The 19,838-nt window shown below is 42.9% G+C and overlaps 1 protein-coding gene across 2 annotated transcripts in view; it reads left to right on the top strand.

The window, feature by feature from the left end:
• The window catches only part of galnt9 (polypeptide N-acetylgalactosaminyltransferase 9), a 70,310-nt gene that overhangs the window by 27,616 nt on the left and 22,856 nt on the right, over nt 1-19,838 (top strand). For both annotated transcript variants that reach the window (XM_063017640.1, XM_063017641.1), the window contains exon 7: nt 16,301-16,498. In XM_063017640.1, coding sequence (XP_062873710.1) covers nt 16,301-16,498 — 198 coding nt within the window. The remainder of the gene's footprint in view (nt 1-16,300; nt 16,499-19,838) is intronic.

Raw genomic sequence — 19,838 nt, forward strand, 5'->3', positions numbered from 1 at the left:
AAATTTTGATATTTTCAAAGCGATGAACTGTGTGATAGGAGGCGGTGAAAGTGCTCTAAACAGTACGAACAACGCTTAACGTGAAAAATAAAGCTTGACTTGACAAACGTGACTTATTGTACTAAAACAATGACCGATGAATGGGCAGTACAGAGCGCTTATAACCAGTACAGAGCGCTTATAACCAGTACAGAGCACTTATAACCAGTACAGAGCAGTTATAACCAGTACAGAGCGCTTATAACCAGTACAGAGCGCTTATAACCAGTACAGAGCGCTTATAACCAGTACAGAGCGCTTATAACCAGTACAGAGCATTTATAACCAGTACGTACAGAGCGCTTATAACCAGTACAGAGCACTTATAACCAGTACAGAGCGCTTATAACCAGTACAGAGCACTTATAACCAGTACAGAGCGCTTATAACCAGTACAGAGCACTTATAACCAGTACAGAGCGCTTATAACCAGTACAGAGCGCTTATAACCAGTACGTATAGAGCGCTTATAACCAGTACAGAGCGCTTATAACCAGTACAGAGAGCTTATAACCAGTACAGAGCGCTTATAACCAGTACGTATAGAGCGCTTATAACCAGTACAGAGCACTTATAACCAGTACAGAGCGCTTATAACCAGTACAGAGCGCTTATAACCAGTACAGAGCACTTATAACCAGTACGTACAGAGCGCTTATAACCAGTACAGGGCACTTATAACCAGTACAGAGCGCTTATAACCAGTACAGAGCACTTATAACCAGTACAGAGTGCTTATAACCAGTACAGAGCGCTTATAACCAGTACAGAGCACTTATAACCAGTACAGAGCGCTTATAACCAGTACAGAGCGCTTATAACCAGTACAGAGCACAGAGCGCTTATAACCAGTACAGAGCACTTATAACCAGTACAGAGCGCTTATAACCAGTACAGAGCGCTTATAACCAGTACAGAGCACTTATAACCAGTACGTACAGAGCGCTTATAACCAGTACAGGGCACTTATAACCAGTACAGAGCGCTTATAACCAGTACAGAGCACTTATAACCAGTACAGAGCACTTATAACCAGTACAGAGCGCTTATAACCAGTACAGAGCACTTATAACCAGTACAGAGTGCTTATAACCAGTACAGAGCACTTATAACCAGTACAGAGCGCTTATAACCAGTACAGAGCACTTATAACCAGTACAGAGCGCTTATAACCAGAGCGCTTATAACCAGAGCGCTTATAACCAGTACAGAGCACTTATAACCAGTACAGAGCACAGAGCGCTTATAACCAGTACAGAGCACTTATAACCAGTACAGAGTGCTTATAACCAGTACAGAGCACAGAGCGCTTATAACCAGTACAGAGCGCTTATAACCAGTACAGAGCGCTTATAACCAGTACAGAGCGCTTATAACCAGTACAGAGCACTTATAACCAGTACAGAGCGCTTATAACCAGAGCGCTTATAACCAGAGCGCTTATAACCAGTACAGAGCACTTATAACCAGTACAGAGCACAGAGCGCTTATAACCAGTACAGAGCACTTATAACCAGTACAGAGTGCTTATAACCAGTACAGAGCACAGAGCGCTTATAACCAGTACAGAGCGCTTATAACCAGTACAGAGCGCTTATAACCAGTACAGAGCGCTTATAACCAGTACAGAGCACTTATAACCAGTACAGAGTGCTTATAACCAGTACAGAGCCCTTATAACCAGTACAGAGCATTAATAACCAGTACAGAGCGCTTATAACCAGTCCAGAGCGCTTATAACCAGTACAGAGCACTTATAACCAGTACAGAGCACTTATAACCAGTACAGAGCGCTAATAACCAGTACAGAGCGCTTATAACCAGTACAGAGCACTTATAACCAGTACAGAGTGCTTATAACCAGTACAGAGCACTTATAACCAGTACAGAGCACTTATAACCAGTACAGAGCGCTTATAACCAGTACAGAGTGCTTATAACCAGTACAGAGCACTTATAACCAGTACAGAGCGCTAATAACCAGTACAGAGCACTTATAACCAGTACAGAGCACTTATAACCAGTACAGAGCGCTAATAACCAGTACAGAGCGCTTATAACCAGTACAGAGCGCTTATAACCAGTACAGAGCACTTATAACCAGTACAGAGCACTTATAACCAGTACAGAGCGCTTATAACCAGTACAGAGCACTTATAACCAGTACAGAGCGCTTATAACCAGTACAGAGCACTTATAACCAGTACAGAGCGCTTATAACCAGTAATAACAGAGAGAAATGTAGTGTTCCTGTGTGGTACTGTTAGTACTCCAAGTTACACTTTTTTACATAAAGCTTTTTCGATTCTCCCGAGCTGCAGAACCAGCACACAAGAAGTGACTCCAGTTAAACACAGATACATGTGGAGCTTCTGGACTGGATTTAATGGTTATTTCACACAGATGTTTTTTCATGTCGTGGAACTCTTGTGATGTTTTATCGCTCGAGTCGAGCGCTGAGCAAATCGGCTATTTGAGACCAGGGTCACGGTGAGAGCGAAGCGCAAAACCATTCTCACGTGATGCACTAAAGAAAACAACAGCTACGACAGACACGTCTACGTCTTCTCATCACCGATATCTGTAACAGCAGCACAGATGCTCACGCATAATCTACACGCTCCGCATTACTCCACATCACCACTCTTTACTGTCTTTATGTAACGCGCGCTTGCTTCCCAAACACTGGTGGAAACGCGGGTTTAAGACTGACCACCTGCGAGTGCTTTGGGACGGGGGTCACTGCGCTTTCATGTCATTATATAAATTCTGATGGAGCGGCGGCAACAATTAAGCAGCGGCGGGCCGCCACCGCAAAGTGCATGTAGCGGAAACGCTGGCCCTTATAGACCCGGGTGTGCCTTTCAAAGTGTGGCTAATTAACTCAGACTGCAGCAGGTGGATTCAGTTAAGTTCTAGATACATCTCAGCATCATAAAAGCAAACAGGATGCACGTATTATTATTATTACTTTTTATTGTTATTATTATTAATGCTGTTATTATAATTATCATGTCATTATGTTGTGTTATTATTTTTATCACACATAAACCGCAGTATTATCAGTATTTGCCCACCCGTGACAGTCAGCATTACTGATGCTGATATTCTCAGCGTGATGGTGGATAAAGAGCTTGTTTGAAGCGTAAATCACGCGCTGTGTAAATATCAGCGTGTACGTGTGTGTGATACAGCATGAATCTGCAGGCGGAGTGTGTAGCACATTTGATATTTATCACTCGGGTTTGACCTTTCCAGTCGCGCCGGGTGTGATCGAGCTGTTCTTATATGCCGATGGGACGTTCCATCGGGACTGCGGAGGAATGTGCGGTCGCGTACGTGCTCCACACATCCGCTAAACACGTCGATATCGCTTAATGATTCTCCACTCGGGGCGCCGCTGATTCACGCTGGCGCACGGGGCTCCGTATGCCAACACTCTGGGTCTTTAAGTGGCGCCCGGCGGGCTGATTTTCATCTCATCACGTCACATCTTCTGACGTATCTTCTGCATCGGCACCGTGCACGAGAATGCCAACAACGCTTCAGCGCTTTGTGTTTGGGCTGCTGATGAGATTGCAGACGCTCCCGCCGGGTGTTTGATTATTTTAAGCTGGGCGCTCTGTGCGACCAACAGAAATGATTATTGGATATAAGCTAATGAAATATGTGTCGCTTACGCCTTTGCTTATTGGAGATGGATGTGATAACTGAGGGCATGAATACATTCATGATGTGGGGTGTTTACTCGCTCTTGAATGAGATGGATGGTGTGGTGAGGAGTGACCTTGTTAGAACAGAGACGGAACCCTTAGATTCATTCCCTATACCTCATGTACACCTGCTAGCTTCGTTTGGTCCAGTAAAGTGTCCTGGTTAGGGATGTTAATGATGACGTGGTTACCTGATGAGGCTCTTGTGAGAGCGACCAGGTATTAATTTGGTGTTCCTAATGTCAGAATTATCCCAGCTACTCGTTCCACCAGTGTGCACCCGAGTTCTCTGAAACAAAGCACAGGGACCAACTGCTAAGCCTGTCCAGTGTGGATCCATGTGTGGCCTACTCCAGGGTGGTTTGGTCATGAAGTCTGAAAAGCTGACACATTATTGGGTAAAATCCCTGGAAAGAAGATAAACCGTGCTGATGGAACCCGACTTTATGGTTTCGAAGAGATCGAGGGGAAGAATCCATGATTATATAGTCCTGCCTCCACCTGGAGCGATCAACACTGCTTTCTGGCCCGACACGATCATGAATGGCATAGCAGGTGGGCATGATACTGTGATCCATGCCTCCCTGCTGAGCTGTATATTAGGTGGGGCCGTGATGTTCTGCTGTATGTGATATTTCTTCTGTCTCACTGGTAAATAATGGATCGCTGAATGATGAAGCTCTGCTAAGGTCATTATCATTCCACTTTATTTCCCTGAACTCTTGTTATATGATGATATTTACTTTCCTCCTCATTGTGTAAATGAATGTAATTTCTGTAACAAGAAGGTTCCAGTTAAAAGCTTCAACTGATACGTTTTGTTTTCATTACAGAACAAAAGCGCTCGATAAATCACGGCACAGCGGCCAAAATCCCAAACATGGCAAAAACCATCATAACCGCTGCTTACCTTAGCTTCTGTTCTTCCAGATGCTATTACATTTATAAGCGTGCGTCCCATTAGGAACAGAATCCGTTATTTTGTAAATGTGCTTATAATTAAAAACCTCCAAACTTTTCCCGGTGGTGAAGTAAAACAGGAAGTGGTTAGAAAGCCGATCGAGCGTTTCATTACCGCGTCATCTGTGTGACGCAAACTGAATAAATGCAAATAACAGCATTTCTTACTAACAATTACAATCAGAAGCTCTGATTGGTTCAGAAAGCGTCTTTCAACCATCAGCACCGATTCTGTAGGAGCGTTCCATTCACCACGGTTGTTCCTGTGAAGTGCACTACGTAGGGTATTCCACAATTTTAGGTAGGGAGCGACGCTTCATCACTACACCGGAAGCTGGCTGGAACATTTACACATTGCGTGAGTTGTGGGTTAAGACGGCCGGAGCGTTATTATTATTAGAGAGCAGAATATTTATAATAATAATAATTATATATATATATAATTGTCACATGTAAGTAATGTTAACACGTGCTGATGCTAGCGACTCTTGTTGTTCACGAGTCATTTTTTTGCGAGTCATGAATCGAGTCCGAGTCGAGTCTGAAGTCGCTGTGTGTGTGACTTACGTGCGACTCAGACTCGAGCCCCCGTCTCTGGTTCAGCTCTGTTATTAAGTCTGTATTTCCTTTATACTATTTTTTGGTGAGTTCTAAGTGTTCAGTGTTCCATGTTTAGGAAGTTTCTTTCGACCTTCTAACCACCCGACAGCGTTTAGTCTCTCTGCTTGTCTTTAATGTACATAAAGGCACCGTGGAGGGAACAGAACCAACATGCCTGGTAAAAGTGTTTCCTGGAACTTGGTGCTCACCCTGAAAGACCCTGCGTCTCTTTTCGGGCCCCTCTGGGACCTCTGAGTAAATAGGGCGAGATCTCATTATCTGATAGAGGTGCATGAAAGACGCTTTTCTCACATGTCATACAGGGATTCTATCAGTCGTGGCGAATGGAGCGGTGAGTCTCTGAGGAGCGTGAAGTGTGAAGCGAGGGAGACGGACGAAGACGAGCTCAGCTGGAGATACACATCTGGATTTATTCCTTTTAGTGTTTACACAGTGTGGATGAAAACACATAACAGTCAGATTCAGCTCTCGAAGAGCCGACATGAACGAGCAGCTTTGTCGATGTGAAGCACAGTAGTGTGGAGGTTTAGAGGACTTAGATTCGGCCAGTGTGCATGTTAGACATCAGGCTCCTGTCCCAATAGTTATGAAAGCTGAGAGAAGTTTGTTGCTGATTAGATAGACAAACAAGAAACCAAAACATGTTTTAATCTGAACAGCCAGACACATAATTGGCTATGTCTGAGGAAGGGGGGTGGCCGATGCCCTGTGATGAACTGGTGCCCAGTTCAGGGTGTGTCCCTGCCTTGCACTTAGTGTTTCCAGGAAGGACAGGACCAGTCGCGACCCTGACCAGGATAAAGTGGCAGTAAAATAAAAATCTAATTTAATTTCAGTTCTGACTTATGTAGAACTCTCATCTAAAGCCTCCACAGAAACAGAACAATATTATAAGCACTGTAACTGCACTTTATAGCAATTAAACAGAATAGTCACGATGTTTCCTGCTTGAAACAACAGTTTGGGGAAGGCTGTTCTCTCCCCCAGCATGACTATACATGTATGGAACTCCACTGACCTGCACAGAGCTTTTGAAATGAACCCTACTGAAGCATTTTTGGAAAGAATTGAGGCTTAGTGGACTAAATGTGCACAAATCCCCACAGATGCACTAGAAAATCTCGTGGAAGGGCTGAGAGAGTTGGAGGAGCGTGAAGACTAATGTAGGCCCCCAGGTATATTCCGGGATATTCCGCTAGCACAGAGTTCGAAACTCGGCATTGCCACCGGCCGGCTGGGCGCCATCTAGCGGGCGTAATCGGCAGTGCCTGCAGCAGAGACGTTTCTGCTATGTGTGGGCGGGGTCTTCAAACGCTGTGTAAGGACCCTGATTGGCAGATAGAGGCGCCTGTGCAGAATGCATGGGTGAAAAAGGGTTCCGGAGGAGGCGTGAGCAGGAATGTACCCACCTCACCTGCAATCAGGGATCCACCAGCAACAGAAGACAGATTGAGTACGATAAATTAGGAGAAAATGCAGAAATAAAATAGAAAAAAAACATGTAGCTATAAAAAGTGGTCATGGTCAGGTGTCCACATACTTTTGGCCATGTACTGTATGTATGTTAAGCTTTAATGCTCTGGAATTGAATCCAGATTCAGATCTGTTACATTTTCCATCAGATATGAACATACAGACAGTGGAAGGTTCTTGAAGGTTCTGGGATCCTTCAGAACCGGTGATCTGGGCGTCCTCACTGAAGTGGATGAGGTGATCAAAGGTCTGGGTGCATTAGCAGGGTCAGAGTTCACATCCCCAGGTACAAAATTGAAATGCTAATCATGCTAATGAGGAATTAAAACCATTATAATGCAAATCAGATCATGCTAACGAGTGCCTGCTAACGTTAATACAAATCAGCTGTTGTGTAAGTCTCTCTGTGGAGGGTGTTCTCATTTACATTTAGGGCATTTAGCATCTAGCACTTTCATCCAAAGCACGATTCGAGCAATTGAGGATTGAGGGCCTTGCTCGGGGGCAACGTTGGCGGTGGTGGGTGTGACGAATTTTGGGCTAGGACAAGACGAGAGGGGCGGGCACACACGCAGAGATGTTTCAACTACATATTTAATAATAATAAAGACACAAGACAGGATAAACTAACACCAGACCTATGCTACATGCTAACTGCTAACTAAGCTAAACACACAAACAATGCTAAATGCTAATCTAAACATACATGAACTAAGCTAAAGCTAAACATGAATCCTAAACTAAACACGAATAAGAGAAACAGAACATGCACACGACACCTCAGACGAGGTTCAGCTGTGGCTAATTAGCAGGGGACCAATCACTGTGAGGGGGCGTTATCTTGCCCCTGAAAACAAACTTCTCCAACATGTGCTCCTGGAGAGAAGGGCGTGGCACTGAAACATGAGATCTGGGAGCACAGAGGCTGGATTTGTGACAGTGGGGCTTGAACCAGCAGCCTTCTGATTACTAGTACAGTACTTTAAGTGGAAGCTGAAAACATCTACAAGTAATTATTTCTGGAAACTGTGTCTTGTTTTTCCTGCGCACCTCGTCCTCGTCCTCTTAGGTTCCAGTTTTGGCTTTTCTGGTACAGCGTCCTCATCGTGTAAATGAATGTAATTTCTGTAACAAGAAGGTTCCAGTTAAAAGCTTCAACTGATACGTTTTGTTTTCATTACAGAACAAAAGCGCTCGATAAATCACGGCACAGCGGCCAAAATCCCAAACACAGCAAAAACCATCATAACCGCTGCTTACCTTAGCTTCTGTTCTTCCAGATGCTATTACATTTATAAGCGTGCGTCCCATTAGGAATAGAATCCGTTATTTTGTAAATGTGCTTATAATTAAAAACCTCCAAACTTTTCCCGGTGGTGAAGTAAAACAGGAAGTGGTTAGAAAGCCGATCGAGCGTTTCATTACCACGTCATCTGTGTGACGCAAACTGAATAAATGCAAATAACAGCATTTCTTACTAACAATTACAATCAGAAGCTCTGATTGGTTCAGAAAGCGTCTTTCAACCATCAGCGCCGATTCTGTAGGAGCGTTCCATTCGCCCCGGCTGTTCCTGTGAAGTGCACTACGTAGGGTATTCCACCATTTTAAGTAGGGAGCGACGCTTCATCACTACACCGGAAGCTGCTGGAACATTTACACATTGTGTGTGTTAAGACGGCCGGAGCGTTATTATTATTAGAGAGCAGAAAATGACATGATCAGAATGATGTTGGATCATAAATATACAGTGTATCACAAAAGTGAGTACACCCCTCACATTTCTGCAGATATTTAAGTATATCTTTTCATGGGACAACACTGACAAAATGACACTTTGACACAATGAAAAGTAGTCTGTGTGCAGCTTATATAACAGTGTAAATTTATTCTTCCCTTAAAATAACTCAATATACAGCCATTAATGTCTAAACCACCGGCAACAAAAGTGAGTACACCCCTTAGTGAAAGTTCCTGAAGTGTCAATATTTTGTGTGGCCACCATTATTTCCCAGAACTGCCTTAACTCTCCTGGGCATGGAGTTTACCAGAGCTTCACAGGTTGCCACTGGAATGCTTTTCCACTCCTCCATGACGACATCACGGAGCTGGCGGATATTCGAGACTTTGCGCTCCTCCACCTTCCGCTTGAGGATGCCCCAAAGATGTTCTATTGGGTTTAGGTCTGGAGACATTCTTGGCCAGTCCATCACCTTTACTTTCAGCCTCTTCAATAAAGCAGTGGTCGTCTTAGAGGTGTGTTTGGGGTCATTATCATGCTGGAACACTGCCCTGCGACCCAGTTTCCGGAGGGAGGGGATCATGCTCTGCTTCAGTATTTCACAGTACATATTGGAGTTCATGTGTCCCTCAATGAAATGTAACTCCCCAACACCTGCTGCACTCATGCAGCCCCAGACCATGGCATTCCCACCACCATGCTTGACTGTAGGCATGACACACTTATCTTTGTACTCCTCACCTGATTGCCACCACACATGCTTGAGACCATCTGAACCAAACAAATTATTCTTGGTCTCATCAGACCATAGGACATGGTTCCAATAATCCATGTCCTTTGTTGACATGTCTTCAGCAAACTGTTTGCGGGCTTTCTTGTGTAGAGACTTCAGAAGAGGCTTCCTTCTGGGGTGACAGCCATGCAGACCAATTTGATGTAATGTGCGGCGTATGGTCTGAGCACTGACAGGCTGACCCCCCACCTTTTCAATCTCTGCAGCAATGCTGACAGCACTCCTGCACCTATCTTTCAAAGACAGCAGTTGGATGTGACGCTGAGCACGTGCACTCAGCTTCTTTGGACGACCAACGCGAGGTCTGTTCTGCGTGGACCCTGCTCTTTTAAAACGCTGGATGATCTTGGCCACTGTGCTGCAGCTCAGTTTCAGGGTGTTGGCAATCTTCTTGTAGCCTTGGCCATCTTCATGTAGCGCAACAATTCGTCTTTTAAGATCCTCAGAGAGTTCTTTGCCATGAGGTGCCATGTTGGAACTTTCAGTGTCCAGTATGAGAGAGTGTGAGAGCTGTACTACTAAATTGAACACACCTGCTCCCTATGCACACCTGAGACCTAGTAACACTAACAAATCACATGACATTTTGGAGGGAAAATGACAAGCAGTGCTCAATTTGGACATTTAGGGGTGTAGTCTCTTAGGGGTGTACTCACTTTTGTTGCCGGTGGTTTAGACATTAATGGCTGTATATTGAGTTATTTTGAGGGAAGAATAAATTTACACTGTTATATAAGCTGCACACAGACTACTTTTCATTGTGTCAAAGTGTCATTTTGTCAGTGTTGTCCCATGAAAAGATATACTTAAATATCTGCAGAAATGTGAGGGGTGTACTCACTTTTGTGATACACTGTATATATATAATTGTCACACGTAATTAATGTTGCTGACTTTTGTTGTCCACGAGTCATTTTATGCGAGTCACGAGTTGAGTCACGAGTCACTGTGTGTGATTTATATGCGACTTAGACCCAGACTCGAGTCCCCATCTCTGGTTTGTGAGGTTGAGATCAGGACTGTACAGCTGAATTAATGAATAAAATCTGTAAATCCTGTATGTCACTCAATCAGTAAAATAAATCACAAGATTAATTAGAACCTGAAGCAGCTGAAGCTCGAGCTGAGACGTCTCAGCTGTTCTGTTCTGCACCACTGATTTAGAGATTTAGAATACAGTGGGTTTTTCTTTTAGTATTTAACCACATTTTGAATAATAGGTGAACGTTTCCGTTCTGTTAAGCGATTGTTCCCTGCAGCACCACTTAGAGCTTCATTCAAACCCGCAGTGCAGATCTGATGGTGAATAAGGGGGAGAAAAGGAACAATAAGTCGTCATTCTGCTAATAAAAGGGAGTTACGGGGGAGGACGGAAGTACAGAAAATGTACAACTGAATAATACAGCGGTACTTATTATTATTTATTATAAATCTGAATCCTAGAGAAGCAGTTCTGCATGATTCACTCACGACTAGCGGAGCGTCTCATCAGCTTCTCTCTTCTCTTTCTAAAAAATAAACATTTACATTTTTGGCATTTAGCGGATGCTTTTATCCAAAGCGACTTACAGTACAGTGACAGTACACAGTCTGAGCAATTGAGGGTTAAGGGCCTTGCTCAAGGGCCCAACAGCAGCAATGGTAGGGCTTGAACCGGTGACCTTTGGATTACTAAACCAGTGCCTTAACCGCTAGGCTACAGCTGCCCAATTAATACATGTAGCACAGCAGTCTGATGTGCTACAATTTGCCCACCACAGTAACCCGTAGGTTTGAGTCCCCGTGGTGCCACCGGTCTGGCTGCCACTCTCCGGACACTGATGGCCAGGTCTGAGGAAGGGAAAGTCTGGAGAGATACTGTCTGCAACAGCGCATCCTAGCGTCTGGTTAAAGTGCCTGCATGTGTGGTGAAGCAAAGCATTTATATCCATTTATGTTTTATATTTCTGTACAAATCCACTGCTGTCTGGGAAAAAGAATAGAGCCAGCAGCTTTACATGTGTTGTAGGAGGTCCAGTGTGTTCTATTCAGGGCCCTAAATAAAAAAAAAGAAATGAATTAATTAGGGCTGTCGAAGTTAACGCGATAATAACGCATTAACGTGATCTCAATTTAACGCGATTAAAAAAAATAGTGCCGTTAACGCAAATTGTATTTCATGTTGAGACTTGACTGGTAGAACAAACGATTTAATGTCGGACTTGCCACCGTTGTTTATTTGCGGTTTGTTAAAATAATATAACCCAGCGTGGTATTGTACCGAGTACCGAATACCGGACAGCTGAGTCAAGCACGCTAGTCCATGAACTATGGAAGCCCCAAAGGGTCAAAACACACTCACTTCGTGTAGAAACGTCCATACTACAGTATATATACAGTATGTACAGTGTATCACAAAAGTGAGTACACCCCTCACATTTCTGCAGATATTTAAGTATATCTTTTCATGGGACAACACTGACAAAATGACACTTTGACACAATGAAAAGTAGTCTGTGTGCAGCTTATATAACAGTGTAAATGTATTCTTCCCTCAAAATAACTTAATATACAGCCATTAATGTCTAAACCACCGGCAACAAAAGTGAGTACACCCCTAAGAGACTACACCCCTAAATGTCCAAATTGAGCACTGCTTGTCATTTTCCCTCCAAAATGTCATGTGATTTGTTAGTGTTACTAGGTCTCAGGTGTGCATAGGGAGCAGGTGTGTTCAATTTAGTAGTACAGCTCTCACACTCTCTCATACTGGTCACTGAAAGTTCCAACATGGCACCTCATGGCAAAGAACTCTCTGAGGATCTTAAAAGACGAATTGTTGCGCTACATGAAGATGGCCAAGGCTACAAGAAGATTGCCAACACCCTGAAACTGAGCTGCAGCACAGTGGCCAAGATCATCCAGCGTTTTAAAAGAGCAGGGTCCACTCAGAACAGACCTCGCGTTGGTCGTCCAAAGAAGCTGAGTGCACGTGCTCAGCGTCACCTCCAACTGCTGTCTTTGAAAGATAGGCGCAGGAGTGCTGTCAGCATTGCTGCAGAGATTGAAAAGGTGGGGGGTCAGCCTGTCAGTGCTCAGACCATACGCCGCACACTACATCAAATTGGTCTGCATGGCTGTCACCCCAGAATGAAGCCTCTTCTGAAGTCTCTACACAAGAAAGCCCGCAAACAGTTTGCTGAAGACATGTCAACAAAGGACATGGATTACTGGAACCATGTCCTATGGTCTGATGAGACCAAGATTAATTTGTTTGGTTCAGATGGTCTCAAGCATGTGTGGCGGCAATCAGGTGAGGAGTACAAAGATAAGTGTGTCATGCCTACAGTCAAGCATGGTGGTGGGAATGCCATGGTCTGGGGCTGCATGAGTGCAGCAGGTGTTGGGGAGTTACATTTCATTGAGGGACACATGAACTCCAATATGTACTGTGAAATACTGGAGCAGAGCATGAACCCGTCCCTCCGGAAACTGGGTCGCAGGGCAGTGTTCCAGCATGATAATGACCCCAAACACACCTCTAAGACGACCACTGCTTTATTGAAGAGGCTGAGGGTAAAGGTGATGGACTGGCCAAGCATGTCTCCAGACCTAAACCCAATAGAACATCTTTGGGGCATCCTCAAGCGGAAGGTGGAGGAGCGCAAAGTCTCGAATATCCGCCAGCTCCGTGATGTCGTCATGGAGGAGTGGAAAAGCATTCCAGTGGCAACCTGTGAAGCTCTGGTAAACTCCATGCCCAGGAGAGTTAAGGCAGTTCTGGGAAATAATGGTGGCCACACAAAATATTGTTACTTCAGGAACTTTCACTAAGGGGTGTACTCACTTTTGTTGCCGGTGGTTTAGACATTAATGGCTGTATATTGAGTTATTTTGAGGGAAGAATACATTTACACTGTTATATAAGCTGCACACAGACTACTTTTCATTGTGTCAAAGTGTCATTTTGTCAGTGTTGTTCCATGAAAAGATATACTTAAATATCTGCAGAAATGTGAGGGGTGTACTCACTTTTGTGATACACTGTATGTATTTGCATATGTGTACTTGAGTATGTGTGTATGTATTTGCATATGTGAATATGTATATGGGTATTTACATGTGTGAATATGTATGAATATGGGTATATATGTGCATGTACTGTATATATGTGGCTATATTGGCCTAATTGTGCAATATTGTCACATGTCACTTTACTATTTAATAATCTGATAGTTTAATTACTATTCAATTTTTACACTAGCAATATACTTTATGCATCATTACAGTTATTCATTTTATGTAAATAACAAGAAAGACTCGGTTCTATCTATCTATCTATCTATCTATCTATCTATCTATCTATCTATCTATCTATCTATCTATCTATCTATCTACAGTGCCTTGCAAAAGTATTCAGCCCCCTGGAACTTTTCAACCTTTTGCCACATTTCAGGCTTCAAACATAACGATATGAAATTGTAATTTTTTGTGAAGAATCAACAACAAGTGGGACACAATCGTGAAGTGGAACGAAATTTATTGGATATTTTAAACTTTTTTTAGAAATAAAAAACTGAAAAGTGGGGCGTGCAATATTATTCAGCCCCCTTGCGTTAATACTTTGTAGCGCCACCTTTTGCTGCGATTACAGCTGCAAGTCGCTTGGGGTATGTCTCTATCAGTTTTGCACATCGAGAGACAGAAATTTTTGCCCATTCTTCCTTGCAAAACAGCTCGAGCTCAGTGAGGTTGGATGGAGAGCGTTTGTGAACAGCAGTTTTCAGCTCTTTCCACAGATTCTCGATGGGATTCAGGTCTGGACTTTGACTTGGCCATTCTAACACCTGGATACGTTTATTTGTGAACCATTCCATTGTAGGTTTTGCTTTATGTTTTGGATCATTGTCTTGTTGGAAGATAAATCTCCGTTCCAGTCTCAGGTCTTTTGCAGACTGCAACAGGTTTTCTTCCAGAATGGTCCTGTATTTGGCTCCATCCATCTTCCCATCAATTTTAACCATCTTCCCTGTCCCTGCTGAAGAAAAGCAGGCCCAAACCATGATGCTGCCACCACCATGTTTGACAGTGGGGATGGTGTGTTCAGGTTGATGAGCTGTGTTGCTTTTACGCCAAACATAACGTTTTGCATTGTGGCCAAAAAGTTCGATTTTGGTTTCATCTGACCAGAGCACCTTCTTCCACATGTTTGGTGTGTCTCCCAGGTGACTTTTTATGGATATCTTTGAGAAATGGCTTTCTTCTTGCCACTCTTCCATAAAGGCCAGATTTGTGCAGTGTACGACTGATTGTGTCCTATGGACAGAGTCTCCCACCTCAGCTGTAGATCTCTGCAGTTCATTCAGAGTGATCATGGGCCTCTTGGCTGCATCTCTGATCAGTCTTCTCCTTGTTTGAGCTGAAAGTTTAGAGGGATGGCCGGGTCTTGGTAGATTTGCAGTGGTCTGATACTCCTTCCATTTCAATATGATCGCTTGCACAGTGCTCCTTGAGATGTTTAAAGCTTGGGAAATCTTTTTGTATCCAAATCCGGCTTTAAACTTCTCCACAACAGTATCTCGGACCTGCCTGGTGTGTTCCTTGGTCTTCATGATGCTCTCTGCGCTTTAAACAGAACTCTGAGACTGTCACAGAGCAGGTGCATTTATACGGAGACTTGATTACACACAGGTGGATTCTATTTATCACCATCAGTCATTTAGGTCAACATTGGATCATTCAGAGATCCTCACTGAACTTCTGGAGTGAGTTTGCTGCACTGAAAGTAAAGGGGCTGAATAATATTGCACGCCCCACTTTTTAGTTTTTTATTTCTAAAAAAAGTTTAAAATATCCAATAAATTTCGTTCCACTTCACGATTGTGTCCCACTTGTTGTTGATTCTTCACCAAAAATTACAATTTCATATCTTTATGTTTGAAGCCTGAAATGTGGCAAAAGGTTGAAAAGTTCAAGGGGGCTGAATACTTTTGCAAGGCACTGTATCTATCTATCTATCTATCTATCTATCTATCTATCTATCTATCTATCTATCTATCTATCTATCTATCTTATCTATCTATCTATCGATCTATCTATCGATCTATCTATCGATCTATCAAACCATTGTCACGATACAACCACAGAAAAGTCTGTTACAAAAACTCCCTTACAGTTTTCTCTTGTCCCAGCAGTTTTTAACATAAGTACATTTAGCATAAAATGTGTTCACCATTTTAATTGTAACATTTCACTTAAAAATCCTTCTTTTCTATAACATTTACACAGATTTTTTTTAATGCGATTAATCGCGATTAACTACATGAAATTCTGAGATTAATCGCGATTAAAAAATATAATCGTTTGACAGCCCTAGAATTAATACATTATATTAAAAAATAACTAAATAAATGCAGTGGAAAAATGCATTAAATTAATTATAATATTTAATCACACATAAGTAAATAAATGAAAACAATGAAATAAGAAAATAATAAGTTAAACAATAAATAAATGATTTTATTTAAACACATCTATAATAAAAATAATACACAAAGTTAAAAATGGCGCTCAGGTGGCGCAGCGGTAAAACACACGCTAGAACACCAGAGCTGGGACACATAATAAATAAATAACATGAAAAAAATTGAAATAAGAAAATGGTGACAGATGTAGAGCAATAAAATCTGATCGTTTCTCTTTTAACCAAAGACAGTGAGACCAGTTAGGATTCTCTTCTGTGCCAAAAGAAGATTCCTGAACCCAGAAAGTAAGACCAGGCTGTACCTCAGAGATACTTTACTTCATTTTTACTTGTAATTTGGGAGTAGATCTGGGAAAAGTCAGACGTATAATTTCATGTGCTCCTCATTTCTATATTCTCTCTTTATTCGAACCGGTGTTCCATCACAGCCTGAGGTAAGAGTACGATCACAGCGCTGTCTGCTAAACGATGTGTTCTCTTTTCTTTGTTCCCCTCAGGGCCGAACCCATCCTGGCTCGAATAAAAGAAGATCACACTCGTATAATCCTGCCAGCTATAGATAACATCAAGTACAACACCTTCGAGGTGCAGCAGTACGCCAACGCCGCTCACGGATACAACTGGGGTCTCTGGTGCATGTACATCATCCCGCCTCAGGATTGGCTGGATAAAGGAGACGAGACCGCCCCTATTAGGTATAACCAGCCAATCAGCTTCTTCATCATTAAAAAAAACTTTAAAAGACTTTAGTTTAAAGATTAACTCAGATATCACACACATTCTTATACACTCTAATAATAATAATAATAATAATAAAATAAGAAAGGAATCCAGAAGAAAGACCAGGACTCAGGGACTCTCTTTATTAGCTCAGTTTCAGGTACATTTGGCATCATTTATTTTTGTAAACTATTCAGTGTGTTCAAACAATCCTCTCAAACAGCATCCTCCTCCTACCCCGTCTCCACCCTGTCCTCAGACGACATTGTATGAGAAACCATCATGCTAATGGGATAAATATAGCCACATGGGTTCGGGAGTACTTCAGAAAACTGTTGCTTATTTTGGGATTTTAGAGACACGTGCAGCCATCAGGGTGAAGACTTTTCCTGGGAAGCCTCATTTCACACGAGGTAAATCCCACTCGCAAACCTGCGACCATTAGTGTCCTCAGTTCCCCACACATTAAAAAGTCTCATCGATAGGGACGCTGATGGAACACGGGGGGAACACGCCCCCGTCCTGACTTTTTTGGAGTGTGTTGCGAGGATCAGTTTTCAAGTTGATCAGTGAAAACGCTGGAAATCCCTTCTGTCCACATTTCTGTTAAAGATTTAGGAGAATTGCTGCTCAGGTGGCGCCGCGGTAAAAACACACGCTGGAACCAGAGCTGGGATCTCAAATACATCGTATCGAGTCTCGGCTCTGCCTGCCGTCTAAGGCTGAGCAGCCACATGAACAACGATTGGCCTGTTGTTCATATAGGGGTGGGGTATTAAAAAGCCGGATGGGGTCTCTCTCATTACTGATGCAATTACGACCTCTGCTGGCTGATTGATGGTGCTGCACAGAGATGAGAAAAGAGTGCTGTCAGGGTGCGTCTCTCCGTACACAGAGCTGATCCACATTGCACTCTCAAAGTGTAGGAGACAAGATGCATACGGCTGCTGCCCACGTGTCGGAGGGGGCGTGGGTTAGCTTCGTTCTCCTCAATCAGAGCGGGGATCGGCATCGGTGGAGAGGAAGCGTGACGCAATCGGGCGATGCGCTGAAAGGGAGAAAAAGAGAAAAAATTTATAAACAGAATATGCAATATGCAATTTATGCTATATATATTAAAGGGAAATTAACACATCACAAATTCATTTATGTATTTAATTGTGTTTGTAGTTTATAAATTGGCCAATCACACTGCCTTTATAAAAAGTACCAATATTCACACATATTAATGTTTACTGTAATATTTAATACCATAATATTTATTGTGTAGGTGAAATAAAAGCTGTTTGATTTGAAAGGTTCTAGGCTTTGAAATGATGGGGTGTAAAACTCGGACACATTCTGGAGCCCCGGCAGCTCTGTGTCGTTTAGAAGGGAAAAAAGAATGTTGATGTGATGAATAAGGGATTCAGAAATCAGAATGCAGATGAGAGAGGAATTCAGAGCGTTAGATCTGAAATGATACTTGCTGAGTGAAACCCAGCTGAGAAAGTGAATGTGAGCTGTACAAAGCTGCTGGATTCATGTACTGTGATGCCTGCAGGATGGACGTGGCTTTAGATCCCTCACATATCAACACTCACCCTCAGATCAATGGAGTTCTGCTTCTCCTTCACACGTTCTGGCGCAAATTCTATCAATTATGCAGCTCATCTGAGCCACCAGTTCTGTTTCAGCTGCTCCTTCAGATCCAAATCTAAATTGTTTATTACCCACGTGCATTTTCAACTTTAACATCTCACCATATAGCTTACATAGTATCTCATCATACATCCAACCCAGTATCTCATCATCCATCCAACCCAGTACATTACCATACATCCAACCCAGTATCTCATCATCCATCCAACCCAGTATCTCATCATCCATCCAACCCAGTATCTCATCATCCATCCAACCCAGTATCTCACCATACATCCAACCCAGTATCTCACCATCCATCCAACCCAGTATCTCATCATACATCCAACCCAGTATCTCATCATACATCCAACCCAGTATCTCACCATCCATCTAACCCAGTATCTCACCACACATCTAACCCAGTATCTCATCATCCATCTAACCCAGTATCTCATCATACATCCAACCCAGTATCTCATCATACATCCAACCCAGTATCTCACCACACATCTAACCCAGTATCTCATCATCCATCTAACCCAGTATCTCATCATACATCCAACCCAGTATCTCATCATACATCCAACCCAGTATCTCACCATCCATCTAACCCAGTATCTCACCACACATCTAACCCAGTATCTCATCATCCATCTAACCCAGTATCTCATCATACATCCAACCCAGTATCTCACCACACATGTAACCCAGTATCTCACCATACATCTAACCCAGTATCTCATCATACATCCAACCCAGTATCTCACCATCCATCTAACCCAGTATCTCATCATCCATCTAACCCAGTATCTCATCATCCATCTAACCCAGTATCTCATCATACATCCAACCCAGTATCTCATCATCCATCCAACCCAGTATCTCATCATCCATCTAACCCAGTATCTCATCATACATCCAACCCAGTATCTCACCATCCATCTAACCCAGTATCTCATCATACATCCAACCCAGTATCTCATCATACATCCAACCCAGTACATTACCATACATCTAACCCAGTATCTCATCATACATCCAACCCAGTACATTACCATACATCCAACCCAGTATCTCATCATACATCCAACCCAGTACATTACCATACATCTAACCCAGTATCTCATCATCCATCTAACCCAGTATCTCACCATACATCTAACCCAGTATCTCATCATCCATCTAACCCAGTATCTCATCATACATCCAACCCAGTATCTCATCATACATCCAACCCAGTATCTCACCATCCATCTAACCCAGTATCTCACCACACATCTAACCCAGTATCTCATCATCCATCTAACCCAGTATCTCATCATACATCCAACCCAGTATCTCATCATACATCCAACCCAGTATCTCATCATCCATCTAACCCAGTATCTCATCATACATCCAACCCAGTATCTCACCATCCATCTAACCCAGTATCTCATCATACATCCAACCCAGTATCTCATCATACATCCAACCCAGTATCTCATCATACATCCAACCCAGTACATTACCATACATCTAACCCAGTATCTCATCATACATCCAACCCAGTATCTCATCATACATCCAACCCAGTACATTACCATACATCCAACCCAGTATCTCATCATACATCCAACCCAGTACATTACCATACATCTAACCCAGTATCTCATCATCCATCTAACCCAGTACATTACCATACATCTAACC

Source organism: Trichomycterus rosablanca, chromosome 21, assembly GCF_030014385.1.
Source record: "Trichomycterus rosablanca isolate fTriRos1 chromosome 21, fTriRos1.hap1, whole genome shotgun sequence".
NCBI classification, from domain to species: domain Eukaryota; kingdom Metazoa; phylum Chordata; class Actinopteri; order Siluriformes; family Trichomycteridae; genus Trichomycterus; species Trichomycterus rosablanca.